Here is a 17,669-nt window from a genome sequence, read left to right as displayed (position 1 = left end):
TTTCCAGGGCAGCCGCCCATTGGGTGTGCTGCATAATGTGCCCCCTCCGTCTCTAGGGCCCGGTTCCCTGCGGATTAAGCCTGCTAGACTCATAATCCTTCAACTAGCTAAGCCTTGAAACAGACCATTATGGCTACTTCTAGGAATCCCGGCGCAAGCCATCATGCACCTAGTTATACTAGGGCAGCCAAGCTCATCCACGTCTGGATATTCGGAGTGTTGAGTTTATCCTCCCGCCTTGGGGAGCACAGTTGGTCCCTCGGGGGGTGCAGTCTTCTTTTGAAGTGCAGAAAAAGATAAGTTGTTGTAGACATATAATAAAGCCAAGTTACAAATTACTTCTGAATTCTTTATTGAAAAATGAATAAAATGAGCAAATAACTTGGTTGCAAAAACTGCATGATGATTGGATAGTCCTCGGTTTACGAGGTGGTGCCCGTTGAGCTGCTTGAGTCTTCGGGTCTTGATATAGTGTGAAGTCACACATGATATTTCCTCAAATTGTAGGCGTTCCATTGCTTCTCGATCTCTTTATCATTCATGGTAGCAAGAGTATAACTACCCTTGCCGCCTACTCTGCTAATCTTGTAAGGACCTTCCCATATGGGGTCCATTTTTTTCGAGCCTTCTCTGCGGGCAGTGATGAAGGCCTTTCTTAGGACTAAGTCTTTGGGTTGGAACTGCCGGATCTTGGCCCTTTTATTGTAACTGGAAATGAGCTGCTGCTGGTAGGCTACGATGTGGGTAATGGTTTGTTCGCGCCTCTCTTCTGCCAGATCTAAATCTGTGGCCATCTCTTTATTGTTCTGCTCAATGCTTGGCAATAGAGTGTTGATGCTTGGCACGATGATGTTGGGATGAATGATTGCTTCCGAACCAAACGCCAAAGAGAAAGGAGTTTCACCGGTTGCTCGTCTTTTGGTGGTGCGATATGCCCATAAACATCCCGGGAGCTCATCTGGCCATTTTCCCTTTTTGTCGGTGAGGGATTTCTTGAGGCAGTCGAGGATCGTCTTGTTGGATGCTTCGGCCTGCCCATTACCTTGAGAATATCTTGGTGTGGACATGTGTTGTTTGATGCCGTATTTTTGGAAGAACTTCGCCAAATCTTTTCCCACAAATTGAGGGCCGTTGTCAGTGACGATGGACTGAGGGATACCAAATCGGCAAATGATGTTCCTCCATATGAAGCGCTCTATGTCCGTCTGAGTCGTGGTCGTCATGGGTTCTGCTTCTACCCATTTGGTGAAGTAGTCGGTTGCCACGATCATCATGCATCTGCCCCCCATAGCAGGCGGCATAGGCCCTACCAGGTCGATTGCCCATTGCATGAATGGCCAAGGACTCGTTTGCGGGTGTAGCTCACTGGCGGGTAGTGCTGGTACTGGTTTGTAGTGTTGGCAGCGGTCGCACTTTTGTACTAACTCCTTAGCATCTTGGTGCATGGTAGGCCAGTAATAGCCTGCGTTAAGAGCCTTTTGGGCTAAGGATCGGCCTCCAGAGTGATTCCCACAAACGCCTTCGTGGATTGAGCTTAGAGCCTTCAAATCATCGGGAGGTGCTAGGCAGCGGAGATGTGGTCCGGTGTAGGATCTTCGGACGAGAATGCCATTCCACATATAGTAGCGTGCCAACTTAATTTGGAGCTTCATTGACTCCAATCTTTCTGTGGGTAATGTGCCGTTGACCAAGTAGTCTATAATTGAACTTTGCCAAGTGGGAGTTACACTAACCTGTGACACTTCGGCTATCGGCTCCATCTCTATGCTTGGCTTGTCTAGATATTCCACCGGAATGGAGCGTTTAAATTAGTGGTCAAGGGCGGAGCCTAAACCAGCTAGTGCATCTGCATGGGCATTGTCTGCTCGCGGAACTTGAGTCAGAGTGTAAGTCTGAAATGCCTTAAGCTGCTGGCGTACTTTCTCTAGGTATTGTGCCATCCTTGGGTGTTTTGCCGTGTATTCCCCAGTAGCCTGGCTGGTGATTAGTTGGGAATACGAATGAATTGCGAGTTTCTTCACTGCCAAGTCTTTTGCCATTCGGAGGCCTGCTAGTAGAGCCTCGTACTCTGCTTTGTTATTGGATGCTTTGAAACCTAGAGTGATCGCCTGCTCGAGCATTGAGCCATCCGGAGTAATAAGAACTACACCTGCTCCCGAGCCTTTATAGTTGGATGCTCCGTCAACATGCAAGTTCCAGAAATCTTTATTGGATGGAGCAAGTGTGGCTAAGGTACTCTCGACTGCTTCTGGGGAGTCGTTGGGCCGCTCTGTTGCTTTGCCTAGGCTAGGTGTGAATTCCGCTATGAAGTCTGCCAAGGCTTGGGCCTTTATCGCTGTGCAAGGTCGGAAAACTAAACCATATGGGCCAAGTTCCAATGCCCATTTCATCACTCGTTGAGAAGCGTCTGAACTATGTAATATTGATCGTAAGGGATATTGAGTCATGACAATGACTGTATGAGCTTAAAAGTACGGTCTGAGCTTCCGAGCCGCAACAACTAATGCCAAAATTAATTTTTCGATCTTCGAATATCTCGTTTCCGCATCGAGAAGAGCTTTAGAAGTGTAGAATACCGGCAGTTGGGCCCCCAGTTCTTCTCGTGTGAGAGCAAAGCTCACTGCTACCTCGGAAACTGCCAAATAAATGAATAAATCCTCCGCTGCTTCCGGCTTGGATAGTAAGGGAGGTGATGTGAGATAATTCTTCAAGTCTTGGAAAGCTTTTTCGCATTCTTCATCCCATTTGTCTCTTTGTGCCCTCTTGATAGCTTTGAAAAAGGGCTTGCATCGATCGGTGGATCGTGAGAGGAAATGATTGAGGGCGGCTGCTCGTTCGGTCAAGCTTTGGATCTCCTTCAAGGTAGTTAGAGATTTCATCTTTATGATTGCTTGGATTTGCTTGGGATGTGCTTCAATTCCTCGTTGGGTTACTAGGTATCCTAGGAATCGGCTTGAAGATACTCCAAACGTGCATTTGGTTGGGTTGAGTTTCATCTTGTACTTTCTAAGGATATTGAAAGTTTCTGCCAGATTGCGAATATGATCTGATCGCTGCTTGTCCTTTACCATGATATCGTCGACATAGACCTCCATGGTTACCCCAATTTGCTTTTTGAACATCATATTTACTAACCTTTGGTAAGTGGCTCCCGCGTTTTTTAGGCCAAAGGGCATGACCTTGTAGCAGTAGGTGCCTCGCTCTATCACGAATGCGGTTTTCTCCTTGTCAAGCTCATACATGGCTATTTGATTGTAACCGGAGTATGCGTCTAAGAAGCTAAGCAGCTGGTTCCCAGAAGTTGAATCTATTAATAGATCGATCCGAGGGACAGGATAAGGATCCTTTGGGCATGCTTTGTTGAGGTCAGTGTAGTCTACGCAAACCCTCCATTTGCCCTTTTCTTTCTTCACGACTAATACAACATTAGCAAGCCATGCCGAGTGTGCTACCTCTTCTATGAACCCGGCTTCAAATAGTTTATCGATTTCTGCCTCAATAATCGCGACTCGTTCGGGTGTAAAATGTCTTCTCTTTTGGATTACCGGTTTGGCAGTAGGGTCGACATGCAGCTTGTGGCAGGCCATCTTGGGGTCAATACCGGGCATGTCGGATGGTGACCATGCGAAGACATCTCGGTTTTCCTTAAGGAAAATTGTGAGTTCTTCCTTCTCGTTTGGGCTTAGTCGTGAGCCAATTTTAGCCGTCTTTTCCGGCTGCTAGGGATCAAGAATGATGTCTTTGGCGTCCTCTTCGGGTTTCCATCCTATCTTGTTTGCTTGGGCTCCATCTTCTCGATCCACCTGTTGTAATTGCTATTTGGTAATTTCTTTGCCCTTTTGGACTTCGGTAACCTCTACGGGGGTAAAGGTCTTCTTCTTTGATTCTTTCAACATTTGCACAGTGCATCGTTGGGATGAAACCTGGTCAGACTTGTTCTCTCCGACTCCTCCTCCAGGGATGTGGAATCAGATTTTTTGATACTTGACAGAAGTGACGGCATCTAGCTTGATCAACCAAGGTCTCCCAAGAATCCCATTGTAGGGAGATGGGTCACTTACGATCGTGAATGTTTGCTTTGAGACGACTGGCGGTGTTTTCATGTCAAGTGTGATATGACCGATGGTAGTTGAGGTGTGTCCGTTAAATCCAGTAAGTACCTCTGCTCGGCGTATGATTGTACTTTCTAGGCCCATCTTTTGAATGACCGAAAGTTGAAGTAGGTTGACTGCACTTCCATTGTCAACCATCATCCTGTCGACTATAGCATGGGCTAGTTGGACAGATATTACTAATGCATCGTCGTGTGGGAAGTCGACTCCTTCCACATCCTGCTCCGTGAAGCCAATGATAGGTCCAAGTTGGGTATCGACTGCTTGAACTTGTGAGATTAGTAAAGCCTGCTGGATCTTTCTCTTTTTGGAGTTATTAGTGGCCCACAAGTGCTCGGATTCAGCGAAAATGCCATTGATTCGAATCATCTTAGTTGGTGGCTCCTCATCTCCGTCTGTATTCCTTTTTGGCTGCTCAGCTGGCTTGTCCAAATATTTATCAACTTTGCCTTCTTTCACGAGTTTCTCTAGGTAGTTCTTCCAAGTGTAGCAGTCGTTGGTTGTGTGACCAGGACCTCGGTGGAATGCGTAATACTTGGTGTGGTCCATCTTGGAAGTATCTCATTTTGACTGTTTCGGCAACTTGAACCATGGTTCATTCTTGATGTCACAAAGGATTTGATGAATCAGAATTGAGAACTTAGAATAGTTATTGGTCATCGGGCTTTCTTTTGTCGTGGGTCGGTCCCTGCGCTTAACCTCCTGCCTGCCCTTGTTGGGTTGCTTTCCATCTCTCTTTTGAGCAGCTGCCAACTCTTTTTGAGGTTGTTCGGGAGCCTTTTCTGCTTGTTGAGCCTCGTCCCAAAGTGCATGCTTCTCTGCCAGAGCAAAGGAATCTGCTAGAGTTAGGTCTTCTTTCATGATCATTTCTCCAAACAGTGGGTGGTCTGCTGGTAGTCCTTTTTGGAAGGCTGCACTTGTTATCGAGTTATCGCATTCGACGATCTTCACCTTCTCTGCTTTGAATCTCTTCACGTAATCGCAAAGTGATTCTTTTGGGTTTTTCTTTACGTTGAACAGGTGATCGGACTTTTTCTTGATCGAACGATAAGATGAGTATTCTTTGGTGAAAACCAAGGAAAGATCATCAAAATTCTGGATGGATCGTGCCGGCAAGGTATGAAACCAATCTTGTGCCTCGTCTTGTAAAGTAGTGGCGAATATTTTGCACATAAGGGTGTCATTATTCCGATAAAGGACCATCGCACTTCGGTAATGCTTCAAGTGTCTTTCGGGATCCCGTCTCCTTTGAAAGATGTGAAGTGCGGCATGCTAAACTTGCGAAGAGGTTATGCCTGCTCGATCTCATCCGTGAAAGGTGACCTGCTTATGTTGGTCATATCTCGCCTTAGTGCTTCATCAACCATTTCGTTGCGTCGAAAATCACGATCCGTTCATTGAAAAGCCTTTCTACCTCTTTTTGGATTTACTTTTGTTGGGGTAGCGGAACCTTCGGCTGCCCTTGGTCTTTATCTACCGGTCTAGGCTGCTCTTCTTCTCGCTCGGCTCGTCTACGCTGTGGCTGCAATGTACGAGATAGATTCCTAGCAGGCGAGGGATTTCTTTGCAGGCTACCGGTGGAACTAGAGTCGGATTGAATGATTGTTTCCTTCCGTTTGTCAGGCTGCCCGCTCCGATGTAATGTGGAGGATACTCCTTATGAGCCTAATCGCGAATGAATGCTTTGCCTGGAAGGCTGCCCATGTTGATTATCAAAGCGTGGCCCCAACCGTGAATGTATACTTGCCCGTGGGCCTAATCGAGAGTGCACGCTCCTCCGCGCGCTAAGACGAGAGTATACGCTATTTCGGGGGCCCAATCGAGAGTGTGCACTGTCTGAATGCTCAACTTGTGATGGGTTGAACGGCTGCTTTCCAGGTCGCTGCTTAAAAGGCTCCTTGTCTACCCTTGTTCTACTTCGGGAAACTTCATCGTGGGCGCGTTGCATCTCAGTGCGTTGCAAAAGTTGGTTCACCAAGGTAGTTTGTTGTGCAAGGGCGCTCGTCAATTCTATGACTTGTCGGGACAAGTTTTGTTCGCCATTCGGATTGGAAGAACTTGGATGGAATGCACCTCCTTGAACAATAAAAGGGTGGTTGACTCCAAGTGCGAGATTTGAGTTGGGGAATGTCAAATCTGCGGAGAAATGTGGTGAAAACGTCTCAGCCTCGATGATTGGTCCGGATGGTTAAGATTGTCTCGGGCCGACTTGGCAGCTTGGGAAACCATGAGAGCAGGCTGGGCTGCGGGGGCAGGCTGGATCACTGGGGCAGGCTGGGCTACAAGAGCAGGCTGAATCACGGGAGCAGGCTGCTCAATGCGCGGTGCATGTGAATGCGAGGCTTGGGCTTGGGTCCACGTAAACTTGGATGGCACGGCTTGGATCGTGGTCTTGGTTCCGTGAGCCTTGGATGGCATGGCTCGGGCCGTGGTGAAGGCTCCATGGACCTCGCGACAAGTGGCTACCAAAGTAGCCACCGCGGTGGTTCCCATGGTGGCCGTGGTGAAGGCACCATGGACCTCGCCGTGGGTGGCTACCGAGGTAGCCACCACGGTGGTTCCCATGGTGGAAACTTGTGGTGATGATGTCGCTCCCCTTATTGTCGCATTTTGCCTCACGGATCTCCGCAATCCCATTTCTTGAATATTAGAATTTTCACTTGCGGAATTTTCTAAATTTCTAGCCATTATATTTTTCTTATACGTTTTATCAAAGAACCTTTGCAAGTAAAAAATTCTATAAATAAGAACGTATGAAAAATATTCAAATGGACTAGAAAACAAAGAAAATACATTTTTGCGCGAGAGTCTTTTACGAGTATGGATAACAACTCTCAATGAAAGCAACAATTTGTGGATGCAAATTTTCTCCTCTTCGATCTTGGACGATTTTGCACCTACAAAACAACTAGCACCTTAGGTTAAGGCCAAAAGCCTCACGCGTCCACGATGAATGGGGGGGCTTTGGCCGAAGAACCTCCAATGCCAAAGTTAGAATTTTAGAGAGAAATAGTGTTTAGAGTGTTTTGGAATTTTTGCAAGAGGATTGGAATGAGTGTTTGGTAAAAATTGGTGACTATTTATAGGACTAGGTTGGTCCACTTTTCCAAGAAAGTGGCCGGCCACTTTGTATGTTTTTTGGTGAGTTTGTGATGTAATTAGCCAATTTATTGGCTTAATTAAATATGAGAAAAATAAATGGTAAGTTACCAAATTGAATGACTAGCTTTATTTGGGTAATAAGGTGGAGAAAATCAGAAAAGGTATGGAGCAAAGGGAGGTGGCCGGTTTTGTCTACTAATTTGGGTCACTTTATTGACAATTAGGAGATTAATTGAGTTGATCCCCTAATTAATCAATTATTTATGATTTTAAAGGATGATTTTAGGAGATATGGGAAGAATATATTATTTAGATAATTAATTAACTAAATAATATATTAGAGAAATTAAGTTTTGGAAATAATTACCTAAAATGAGATAGTTTGGAATTGGTTACCTCTTTTGGAGCATTTTTGAATTGGTTGAGGATGATTACCCACTACTTGCGCGTAGGAATCCCATTATACCTCAAGGGTATTTTTGTCTTCTTTTGTCCCAAAGTCCACGTGTCACTTTATGATTGTTTTTGGCTCCACAATACGTATCAGTATATTAGAACTGGAAAAACAGAAAAGAGGGAATAGACATAGAGTGATAGTTGTATTTTATAGCTCACAGTAGTAATTCAAAGGAAAAGAAGAAAAAATCAGTTAATTTCAGATAAATTATTATAAGAAAACAAAAAGACAGTGATGGTAGGGTTTTCTTTGAAATGAGCACTTAAGCAGCTAGTGTTAGCACTCTTAGAAGTTACAACAACAGAAAATATTAATTAGGATTATACTTTGATGTTTAATTTATTTAAACTTCAAACAAATTCATCAATAACAAAACTAACTTCTTATTCTTAAGTATAAGTATATAGTTTGCAAATAAGTTCATTCATGAAAGTTGGCAGATATTTATAGTGGTGATGAATTAATGTGTTGAGGTCTTGTCAACCATCGAGTAGTGTTTGTTTGAACCTTTGACAGGGAGAGTTGATGGAGAAAAATATGACACCCTATGGCCCTCAAAGTGAGTAGTATCTGTCATCTGTTTCAGTCTTGGGCATCAATTATTTTGAGTGAAATGTCATCAAGATCATTTCTTCATCAGCTATACTCTCTCTCTCTCTCTCTCTCTCTCTACACACACACACACACACGCTATACATATTTATATATATTCTCCCTCCCTGATAGAGCAAATGAGATAAGTACAGAATTAGGGTAGACAATATCCATATTTGATGATAGCTACTAACCTAGCTAGTAAGTGCTTTCAATACTATAATAAGTATGGACTATTAAGGCATAAATTTGCATGAAAACTACAAGCACTTGAATCAAGGACGAAAGGAGAAATGGAATCAGATGGTGTACCAGGAATTAATGAACTGAAACTTTTTGTAAGTAAGGAGGCGCTGAGTGCATGAATTGAAATGCATGAGTGAAGGACTCGAGATGATTTTGTGCTGTGCTATGCTTGGCATATCAACCAGTGCGAAAATTGTAGAGAATAAAAGAAACCTAGTTGAGAACTGTTTTATTTTAATTTTTGGTTTTCACTTCGTACCAGTGATCGAGGGAAATTCAAAAGTGAAAGAGAGATGAAGGAAGGATTGTGGTAGAGGAAATGTGTAAGGAAAGACACAAAATGAAAAATAGTCCATTTGATAACCATTTTACTTTTCTGAATACTGAAACACTTTTTTCTTTGTCGAAGCCTAAGATTACACCCCGAAGAGTAAGACTAATCCCTAATAGAGTAGGGATGGCAATTCTAACTGTTAAACCTGATAACCATGGATAACTATCCGAATGGAACGGATTTAGGTATGAACTTTCAGGTATATTTTGGATATGGGGAAAAACCATAAATATTATTCGGTTATGGTTTTGGATATGGTTATAGGGGTCCCCGATCCGTGTTCGTACCCGAATCACATATAATATAATAGTATTATATATATATATGTGTGTGTGTGTGTGTGTGTGTGTGTGTGTGTGTGTGTATTCATTATTCGCTGAACCCATCACCTTGATAATACAAAAGTTGCATTGTTTTAGTTGCATTTTGTGGGAAACTTCAAAAGTTTTGAATCAAAATCAATGAGAATTCAATGGTGCTTAGGGAGATATCAAAGATCAGCCAACATCAATTGTCATTAGCACTCCAAACTTTCTACATTTAGAAAGAAAAATACACTTGTGAGGAGTGCAAAATGAGATTTCTAGCGTACCAATAACAGTTCCCGTTTTAAATTCAATGCTTTAATTTTAATACTCCACAAGAGCCGTTCATTGAATCATTTTATACAACAAATGTTTAATGACGAAATTAATATCTACTAAATTATAATGCATCAAAACTTTTAACCAGAGAAGTGTTTTTGCCAATTTCGTGCCTTAAACACAGACCTGGGAGCAAACTTGACTTGGAATTCTACCACATTTCCACTGGATCACTACTGTGGTTGAAAACTGAAATACTTGTTTGGTAACTTTTTTTCCCTATTTTAACTAGAAAAAAAATGAAAAAATACAACCATTTTAGGATGGGTCAAGATTGTCAACGTTTCCAAAAGCAAAAATGTAGGCCGATGGGCTGAGCTATATGACTTAAAATGTGAATTGACTGAAAATTTAAAGAAAGTAGTAAAAATCTAGCAAGATTCAGGCCATGTAGGACAATTTAATGCTGAAGGAGCCCACCGAACATATGCTTCTAAGAGGAAATCATGGTTGTTGGAATGACATGTCAATGAAATCATACCATGCATAGGGTGGTAGAGCTGTAAGAGTTTTAGATCTTAGGGATTGTGGGCACTATTCACTTCGAAGGAAAGCTTTGATTGATTTGACGAAGGTCCTAAGCTTGAAGGCTTCTAGCTCTTTTTATAGGCAGTTGAGAGGGAGCGTCTCAATCATATAGTTGAGCTGGAGTAAGGGTAGATCAATCATTTTAAATTGTTTTTACTTTCACTCATTCTTCTTTATTCCTTCCCCACACCCCCCCCCCCCCCCCCCAACAATAAAAAAAAGCACGCTTGTTCATCTTCATTTCTCCTATATACTTTCCTTATATCTCAAACACCAAATGTGAAAACAAAAAACAAGAAACAAAATGCTTATGAAACATATGCCTAAATAACTCGAATATTTATAGAAGCTTAGAGATGAAGTTTAGAGAGAAAGTAACCTTACTGAATATATCTAATACTTTCATTAACAATAATTAGAAGTTACATTTGGTATTTATAGCATTTAGCTAAGATATCAATTCACAGTTTTACCCTTACCTATCCTAGCTTATTACATATACAATTATAACAAACTACACAATTAGAAACTAACTGTGATGACTATACTTGATGCTCTTTACACCCCTCCAAGGTTAACTTGGTATAAGAGGAACCAAGAGTAGCATCGATCAAATCACGATCAGTAACAAGTGCTCCAGCTGCAGTTAAAGAATCATATATCTCTTTGATTTGCTACAGATACTTAGAAATTGACAGAGAGCCTTTCTGAAGAGATTGAAGGTGAGATCATAGTAGATGAATATGTACATCAGATACGCAACCAAATTGTTGTTCAAATTTGAGCCACATATCTCGAGAAGATGAAACACCAACAGTGAATGGAATTACTTCTTTAGATAAGGTAGAGTTTAATCAGATGAGGAGATTATGATATTTTCATATCAAAGCTCAAAAGCTGGATTGAGCGAATGATCTGGAAGCATCAGGAAGGACACGGTTCAGTTCCATCAATGATACCAATCAACTTGTAGCATCTGAGAATCAGAGCAAACAAAGCACGCCATGGAAGATAACTGGAGCGCTTGAGCTTTATCGGAACCATGCTACTAATATTCTAAATCATAAGAGAAGTATATGAATTTGAGTAGTTAGGGTTTCACGAAGATGAATTTTGGTGGGGAAGTGATACCGACTCAATTGGAGATGAAGATTTCGACAGAGACACCATAACATTCGAGAATTAAGAGATGAAATTCAAGAACTTAGCAGGACAATTAAAGACTTGAAGAACAACAATCTTCGAAGATCAGAGAAAGTGATCGAAAGCTTGAGAGGTCCAAGATGCCTTCAGGTAAAAGGCGAGAGATACCATATAGAAGCTTAGAGAGAAAGCAACTTTATTAAATATACCTCATATTTTCATTAACAATATTTAGAAGTTACATTTGGTATTTATAGCATTGAGCTATGATGACAATTGAAAGTTTTACCCTTAGCTATACAAGCTTATTACATACACAGTTATAACAAATTATACAATCAGAAACTAACTTTGATGAATATACTTGATGCTACATAATATTTACTGCCGCTAGTAATGGCTTTGGTTATTTCCTTGCAGCATTTATCATGTTATTTTCCATTGTAATATTTTCAAACTAATGCAAGCAAGTTGTAGAGATGTCCATTCACAGAAACACATGTTGGCCTCACCACATAACAGGCATTAAGTTGTTCGTTTCCAAGATCCCATTACTTAGACGTTAATTATAATTTAGGAACTGATTTTTGTTTTCTTTTACGCCTTAAGCATTAAGGAATTGATGCGGTTGGATATGGATACTGTGGAACCTCATGAGTGAGCGATGAAAAGAGATTAAGGTAATGAAATAATGATGAAAATTTGAGTCGACCTAGGATGTCTATTAGAAGTTTAGAACTGGAAAAAGGAAGTGGAGGTATGACAGAGACCTACTGACCTAGCTGACTGAGAAACAAAGGAGCTCTACCTGTATCCTCTTTACTGAACATTACACGTAAAAGTATGAAATAGTGGGTCCCAAATTGTAAAAAGGCGGAATATCCCTTATTGATAATCACATGATGGGGATACATGAAGATAGCCCAGATATCTACATGCAAAAATATATGAGACAAATATGTTGGATTCATGTAAAAATGAACAAACCGGTGACGTGCTGATGAGTCTTAGAAAATGTTTAAAATTTCTTCGATACAGTCCATATTTTTATAGAAATATCCAAAAAATCAGAGAAAGAAATGAAAATGGAGGTGAAGTGGAGAAACTTTTAAGTTCAAGCTAAAATCAACAGATATTGTAGATATTTCTATCATATCTGTTAAATATCTAAAACTCTTATATTTTATCCAAACGAGTATTTGACAATCCCTAAAGTTTCAATTTAAGTTTTCATCATTTCCACCGAAAGTAACCGATATTGATATCGATATTCGATATATCCGTCAATATTTTCACAAATTTGTATATCGTTATTTCCACCAATACTGACATTTTAAACACTGGTCTTAGACTGAATATAATATGTGTCCTAAAAATTACATACTCAAACAAACATCTACCGACATAATTGGTACAAGAACCTTTTCATATGTAATTAGACATTTAGCACAATACAACATGATATGTGTGTATGTAAGTATATTTGTATGTATGTATGTATTGAACTACTTACCTGTCATCTGTCAATTACCATTTGATATTTGGAGGATGTTATGACTTCAACTTAAACATCTTATAATATAAGATTTAGAGTTTTTTATTTAGAGTTTGTGGTGGTAAACCCTAAACCTATATCTCCTTCTTTGATGATAAACACACAACACAGCCAATATACAACAAAAGTATGGAAATTATGTGATGGGTATAGCCGAACATTTTATTAGACATATGAGAAACGAAGGCCCATAAAACAGAGATAGTAAAGCCCTAATTCTAACACAAGCCCTGCGGCTGCAACAGTTGTGTGTGGAGCCAATTGATTCACTAAGGTATAAAACATATATAATTCATGTGTATTTAATACAATTATTATTTGATTGTCTAATATAATTCTGTGAATATATGTAATTAATATAATCATTATCTGACCATAGAGATAATAATTGTATTAAATACATGTACGTATTGTAACCAAATCTCTAAAATTAAACCATTTGCTAGATATAAAGAGGGTTTCCTTGACATGATCACTGTGTTTTGCTTACAGACCTCACCTTACTCTCAAATTTACCAAAGGAAAGTTATTTTCATACACTATTTTTAGCTTCTCACACACTCATCTTTATGTATAGTCATTAGATTAAATAAATCAAACAAAATCAATGATCAGAATTAAACAGGGGTGTGTAAGAGAAAAAAGGATACGTGAAAATCACTTCCCTTTACCAAACTGACAAGGTGGAATGATTTGGGCAGTGACTCAAATTTAGTCAGAGTCATATTTTTTTGTAGTACCCAAAAATTGGATATGGATCATGATACAGTTGATCATCAGCGGTTGACTCAAGTGTCTTTTTAATTGTAAAAAATAGTCGCCTCCAAAAGACAAAACTAAACAGAAGTGTACAAGTAAACATCACTTCCATTATTAAAGTTGTTATCGGTAACAACTAAGATAAGCTTATACCACCAGTACTTCCTTTCATTACCATTCATCATTTCAATAATCCTCAATCAGTAATACTTAGAGTTGTTACACACATGTTTGCTCACTTGATAAATTTACAAGTTTCCAAAAAGTATGAAAACAAAAAACAGAACGAAACAAAAATGTGTTCGTAACTTCTTGATGTGAATATGTGCTCAATTTGAGAGAGACAAAAAAAACCATATTACAAGTGTTTGGGCTCTATGCGTACGTATACTAGACTAAAGGGGATGTGTAAGGGTGTTGGCTGGTGAAAATTCAAGTAGTACCAAATATGTAATCGCAAAAAAATGAATTTAAATAAGAAAAGAAAGTTTTGTACCCAAGGCAACTAGTAACATGCCACCCTAGCCCCCATGGTTGCCCAGAAATAAGAAGTCCTCTTATAAGTAAACACTCAACTAATTATAATGGCTGAAGCTGAAATCCTTAATTATATGCCCCCTCTGCACCTAAAACTACACTCTGTCCCACCCCATTCTTTTCCTCAAAAGCACTTTTAATTTCCAGCTTCTACTTCTCTCTCAGTTTCAAGCTGTTTACTCAAGTCAAAGCTCGAAGCTTTAAGGGCATGGCGACCGGAGTTTCGGTGTCTTCAGTCACCTTAACAAACAGTTTCGAACGAAAAACTCCGTTTTCTGGAAAACCCTTCTCAGAAACGAGCCCCTCTTCGCTTTTAGCTTCTTCGTCAATTCACTTCAACAGGAAGAGATGGAAGAGCATGCGCTCAGTCATGGAGAAGAAAGTGGAGAATGATCATGCACAACTTAAGGACGACATGACTGTGACCAAAGCCTTGGAAGACACGGAGAAGTGGAATATTATAACGCTGCGTGCGTCGGAGAGATTGGAGAGGAAGAGATCAGAGAGGTATACTTACCTTGTTGCTGCAATCATGTCCAGCCTTGGAGTCACTTCAGCTGCTGCCATGGCTGTTTACTATAGATTTTCTTGGCAAACAGAGGTAAAACTAATTTCATTTTTATAATAAAATTGGATTAACTTTCATTTTCTTGACATGGGTTTTAAATTTTGATTAATTTTTATGAAACAGGTTGGTGAATATCTTCTTCCTGAAATGTTTGGAACATTTGCTCTCTCTGTGGGATCTGCTGTAAGTAATGCAATTAAAAATCATGAAAATTTCATTGATCAAATTCTTAATTTTTGCAATGAAATTAATTTAAACACGTTTTGTGTAACTCCAAAGGTGGGGATGGAGTTTTGGGCAAGGTGGGCTCATAGAACTCTGTGGCATGCTTCACTGTGGCAGATGCATGAGGTAAGCCCTACACAACTCCCAACTCTAATAATCTAAATTTTTCCCATGCAAGATTTGTTACTGTAGTGACCCTTTTTTTTTTTTTTTTTTTTTTTTACTACGGCAGTCTCACCACCGGCCCCGGGATGGTCCTTTTGAGTTGAACGATGTATTTGCAATAACCAATGCTGTTCCTGCTATTGCCCTTCTTTCTTATGGTTTGTTTAACAAGGGTCTATTTCCAGGACTCTGTTTTGGTGCTGTAAGTACTTTTTTTTTTTTTTCTAGTCAAACGCTAATATTAATATTGAAAGGGCTTAAAGGTTATTCAATTTCGGTTCTCTACAGGTACTTTGTCCGTATTTGGTCGATAACTTGTAGGTGCTATAGATTGATTATCCGATGTTAGATTGGTTAATTAAAGGGGTGACTAATTTTTATTTTTTATAAAGGGTTTAGGAATCACAACGTTTGGGATGGCCTATATGTTTGTGCACGATGGACTTGTCCACCGTCGATTTCCGGTAGGGCCCATCGCAGATGTCCCTTATTTACGAAAAGTTGCTGCAGCCCACCAGGTAAATTACATTGATTTTGTGGTTCAAATTGTCATTGTGTTTTTTTTTTCCTTAATTTATTTTCTTGTAAATTTTAATAGCTTCATCACTCATGCATCTTCAATGGAGTCCCATATGGGTTGTTCTTGGGACCTAAGGTAATACTCAGCCCTAGTGCTTTTAAACAAACTAATTAAGGTTCTTAATTTCTGTTAAATATCAATTAAATATGCGAATTGTGTTGCAGGAAATAAGGGAAGTTGGGGGCATGGAAGAATTGGAAAAGGAAGTCCAGCGCAGAGCTAAGAAATCCAACAGTTGATGATAATATTGTTTCTTTGTGCTTGCTTATTGCTTCAATTTGTCAAAGTCCTTGAGAAAAATTAAGAGAGGGAAGAGTGAGGGACTTCTTCAAAAATCACAAAAAGCAGACGTGCAAGCAACTGCTTATGGCTTAAGGACAATGTTGAGGTATTATAGTGAGACAAGCAAAATAGGAATTTAGGAAACTTCACCCCTGCCATCAAATTGTCTACAACTCCTTAAACTGTAATCTATCATTATCCATTTATATGGAACTACCTTGGTTGGGACTCAAGTGCCTCTTAACTTCATCTATGCCATCAAATTGGTTACATGCATTGTTTTGACCTTTCTAATGCTCTGCTAGACCTGGCAACAACTCGTTAGCACGAAACGAAAAATTCAACAATGTCTTAATTGCCTTAACGTATTTGGATTGAAACAAAAATTAAACCTAGATCTTGCTTAAATATCTATATTTACTGATCACTATATTCCATAGATATCGAGCACCTCCATGGTATTCGTATTGCAACTTGTTCAATCCTGATTTTTTTTTTTTTTTAACTCTATACAGACAACAATCTGGTTCTACTTTTTTTAGTTCAATGGAATATATTTTTACTTCAATTTTGGGTAAATATTTTACTTCAACTTGGGTAAATATCTCAAAATCATTCCGACAAACCCCAGCGTTGACTTTTAAATATCGAAAAGATGAGTTCTAAAGTGCATGGTAAAAGATTATAGCTGGATATTTTGCTCTCGTCGATTGTAGTTGGGCATTGCTCCTTTAAAATGAAGTTTCAGGTAATATTTGCCAGACAAGTGAAACTGATCAGAAAGTGCTGCTCAATATTTTAGCAAATCGGATTTGGTTTGGATTTTCCCAGTCAATAATTCAACCGATGTAATTCTCATTCTAATTCTTTCTTCTCTTTTTGCAATCCATAACTTTTTCTTATTTATGTAAGCAAGCATGTCAATAATCCAATGAAATTCGAGAAAAATAAAGGAGGCAAAAGTACTACTCGTTCCTTAAAATGTGTAAATAAACATGTTGATAGTAAAAAGTAATACTATATGTAGCTCTCCTTGCAAACCTAAGCTCCTGCGCCTATTGTCAGCATCTCCTGGTATCAAAAGTTGTTGGGATCTTTAGGTCTCGTGATCTTTTATTGTAGTTTCAGGGACTAAGCTAGACTGACTTAGACTAGACTAAGTTGGACTAGCTTAGTGAAGCGTTTGGTACAGTGTCAGAATAAGTCACAGACTATATATTTTTTTTCCATTTTTAATTCACTTTTGGTTAAAAATTAAACAAAAATTAATAATTAAAGGGCAGTGAAGCCTGGAAATGAATGGACCCAAGCAAATTGTCTTTCCCCTTCCTTCATTTACCCTTCCTTGTTTCTCTTCTCCATCATTTTCTCTCTATCAAATTATGCATCAATCTCTTACTTTTCTTGTTTAATTAAGAGAATTTGTTGGTTAACCATTCGCCAAGCCTTCAGAGATTCCAAAAAGAAGGGCAAGCCTTCCAGTAACCAATTAAACCTGCAAATACTAGAAGAAAAAAAAAACCTAGAAACCATAAGAAAAAAAAACCCAGAACAAAAATCGATTTATTGAGATTGCGAAGCAGTCATGGCGGAGATGACCCAGTTGATGAGGAGGCATGCCGAAGGCAAGGCCAAAATCAGTAGCTTCAAAGCCACAACCATGGCAATAGCGAAGCAGCGAAGGAGAAGAAGATGGCCGAGATGACCCAGTCGACGAGGTCATCGTCAGAGATGAAGAAGTTGACGAGTTCGTCGTCGGAGATGAAGTCGCGCCTGAAGCTTGTTCCGTCGAAATCGAGGTCGGGGAGGTGATTCGAGCAGGACGAAGAAGTTCTTAG

General features: G+C 39.9%; 2 protein-coding genes and 1 pseudogene across 2 annotated transcripts; 1 reads left to right on the top strand and 2 right to left on the bottom strand.

The window, feature by feature from the left end:
- Positions 1-3,968: 3,968 nt before the first annotated feature.
- Positions 3,969-4,661, bottom strand: LOC139196861 (uncharacterized). Its single transcript, XM_070823208.1, has one exon. The coding sequence runs from the start codon at positions 4,659-4,661 to the stop codon at positions 3,969-3,971; it is 693 nt and encodes a 230-aa protein (XP_070679309.1).
- Positions 4,662-4,673: 12 nt separating this feature from the next.
- On the bottom strand, positions 4,674-5,315 carry LOC139196860 (uncharacterized). The gene has a single exon (XM_070823207.1). The coding sequence runs from the start codon at positions 5,313-5,315 to the stop codon at positions 4,674-4,676; it is 642 nt and encodes a 213-aa protein (XP_070679308.1).
- Positions 5,316-14,072: 8,757 nt separating this feature from the next.
- On the top strand, positions 14,073-16,064 carry LOC114825667 (beta-carotene 3-hydroxylase 2, chloroplastic-like; annotated as a pseudogene).
- The last annotated feature ends 1,605 nt before the right edge of the window (positions 16,065-17,669 follow it).

The sequence above is a fragment of the Malus domestica genome, chromosome 06, assembly GCF_042453785.1.
Source record: "Malus domestica chromosome 06, GDT2T_hap1".
NCBI classification, from domain to species: domain Eukaryota; kingdom Viridiplantae; phylum Streptophyta; class Magnoliopsida; order Rosales; family Rosaceae; genus Malus; species Malus domestica.
This window is presented reverse-complemented; position numbering and strand designations above follow the sequence as displayed.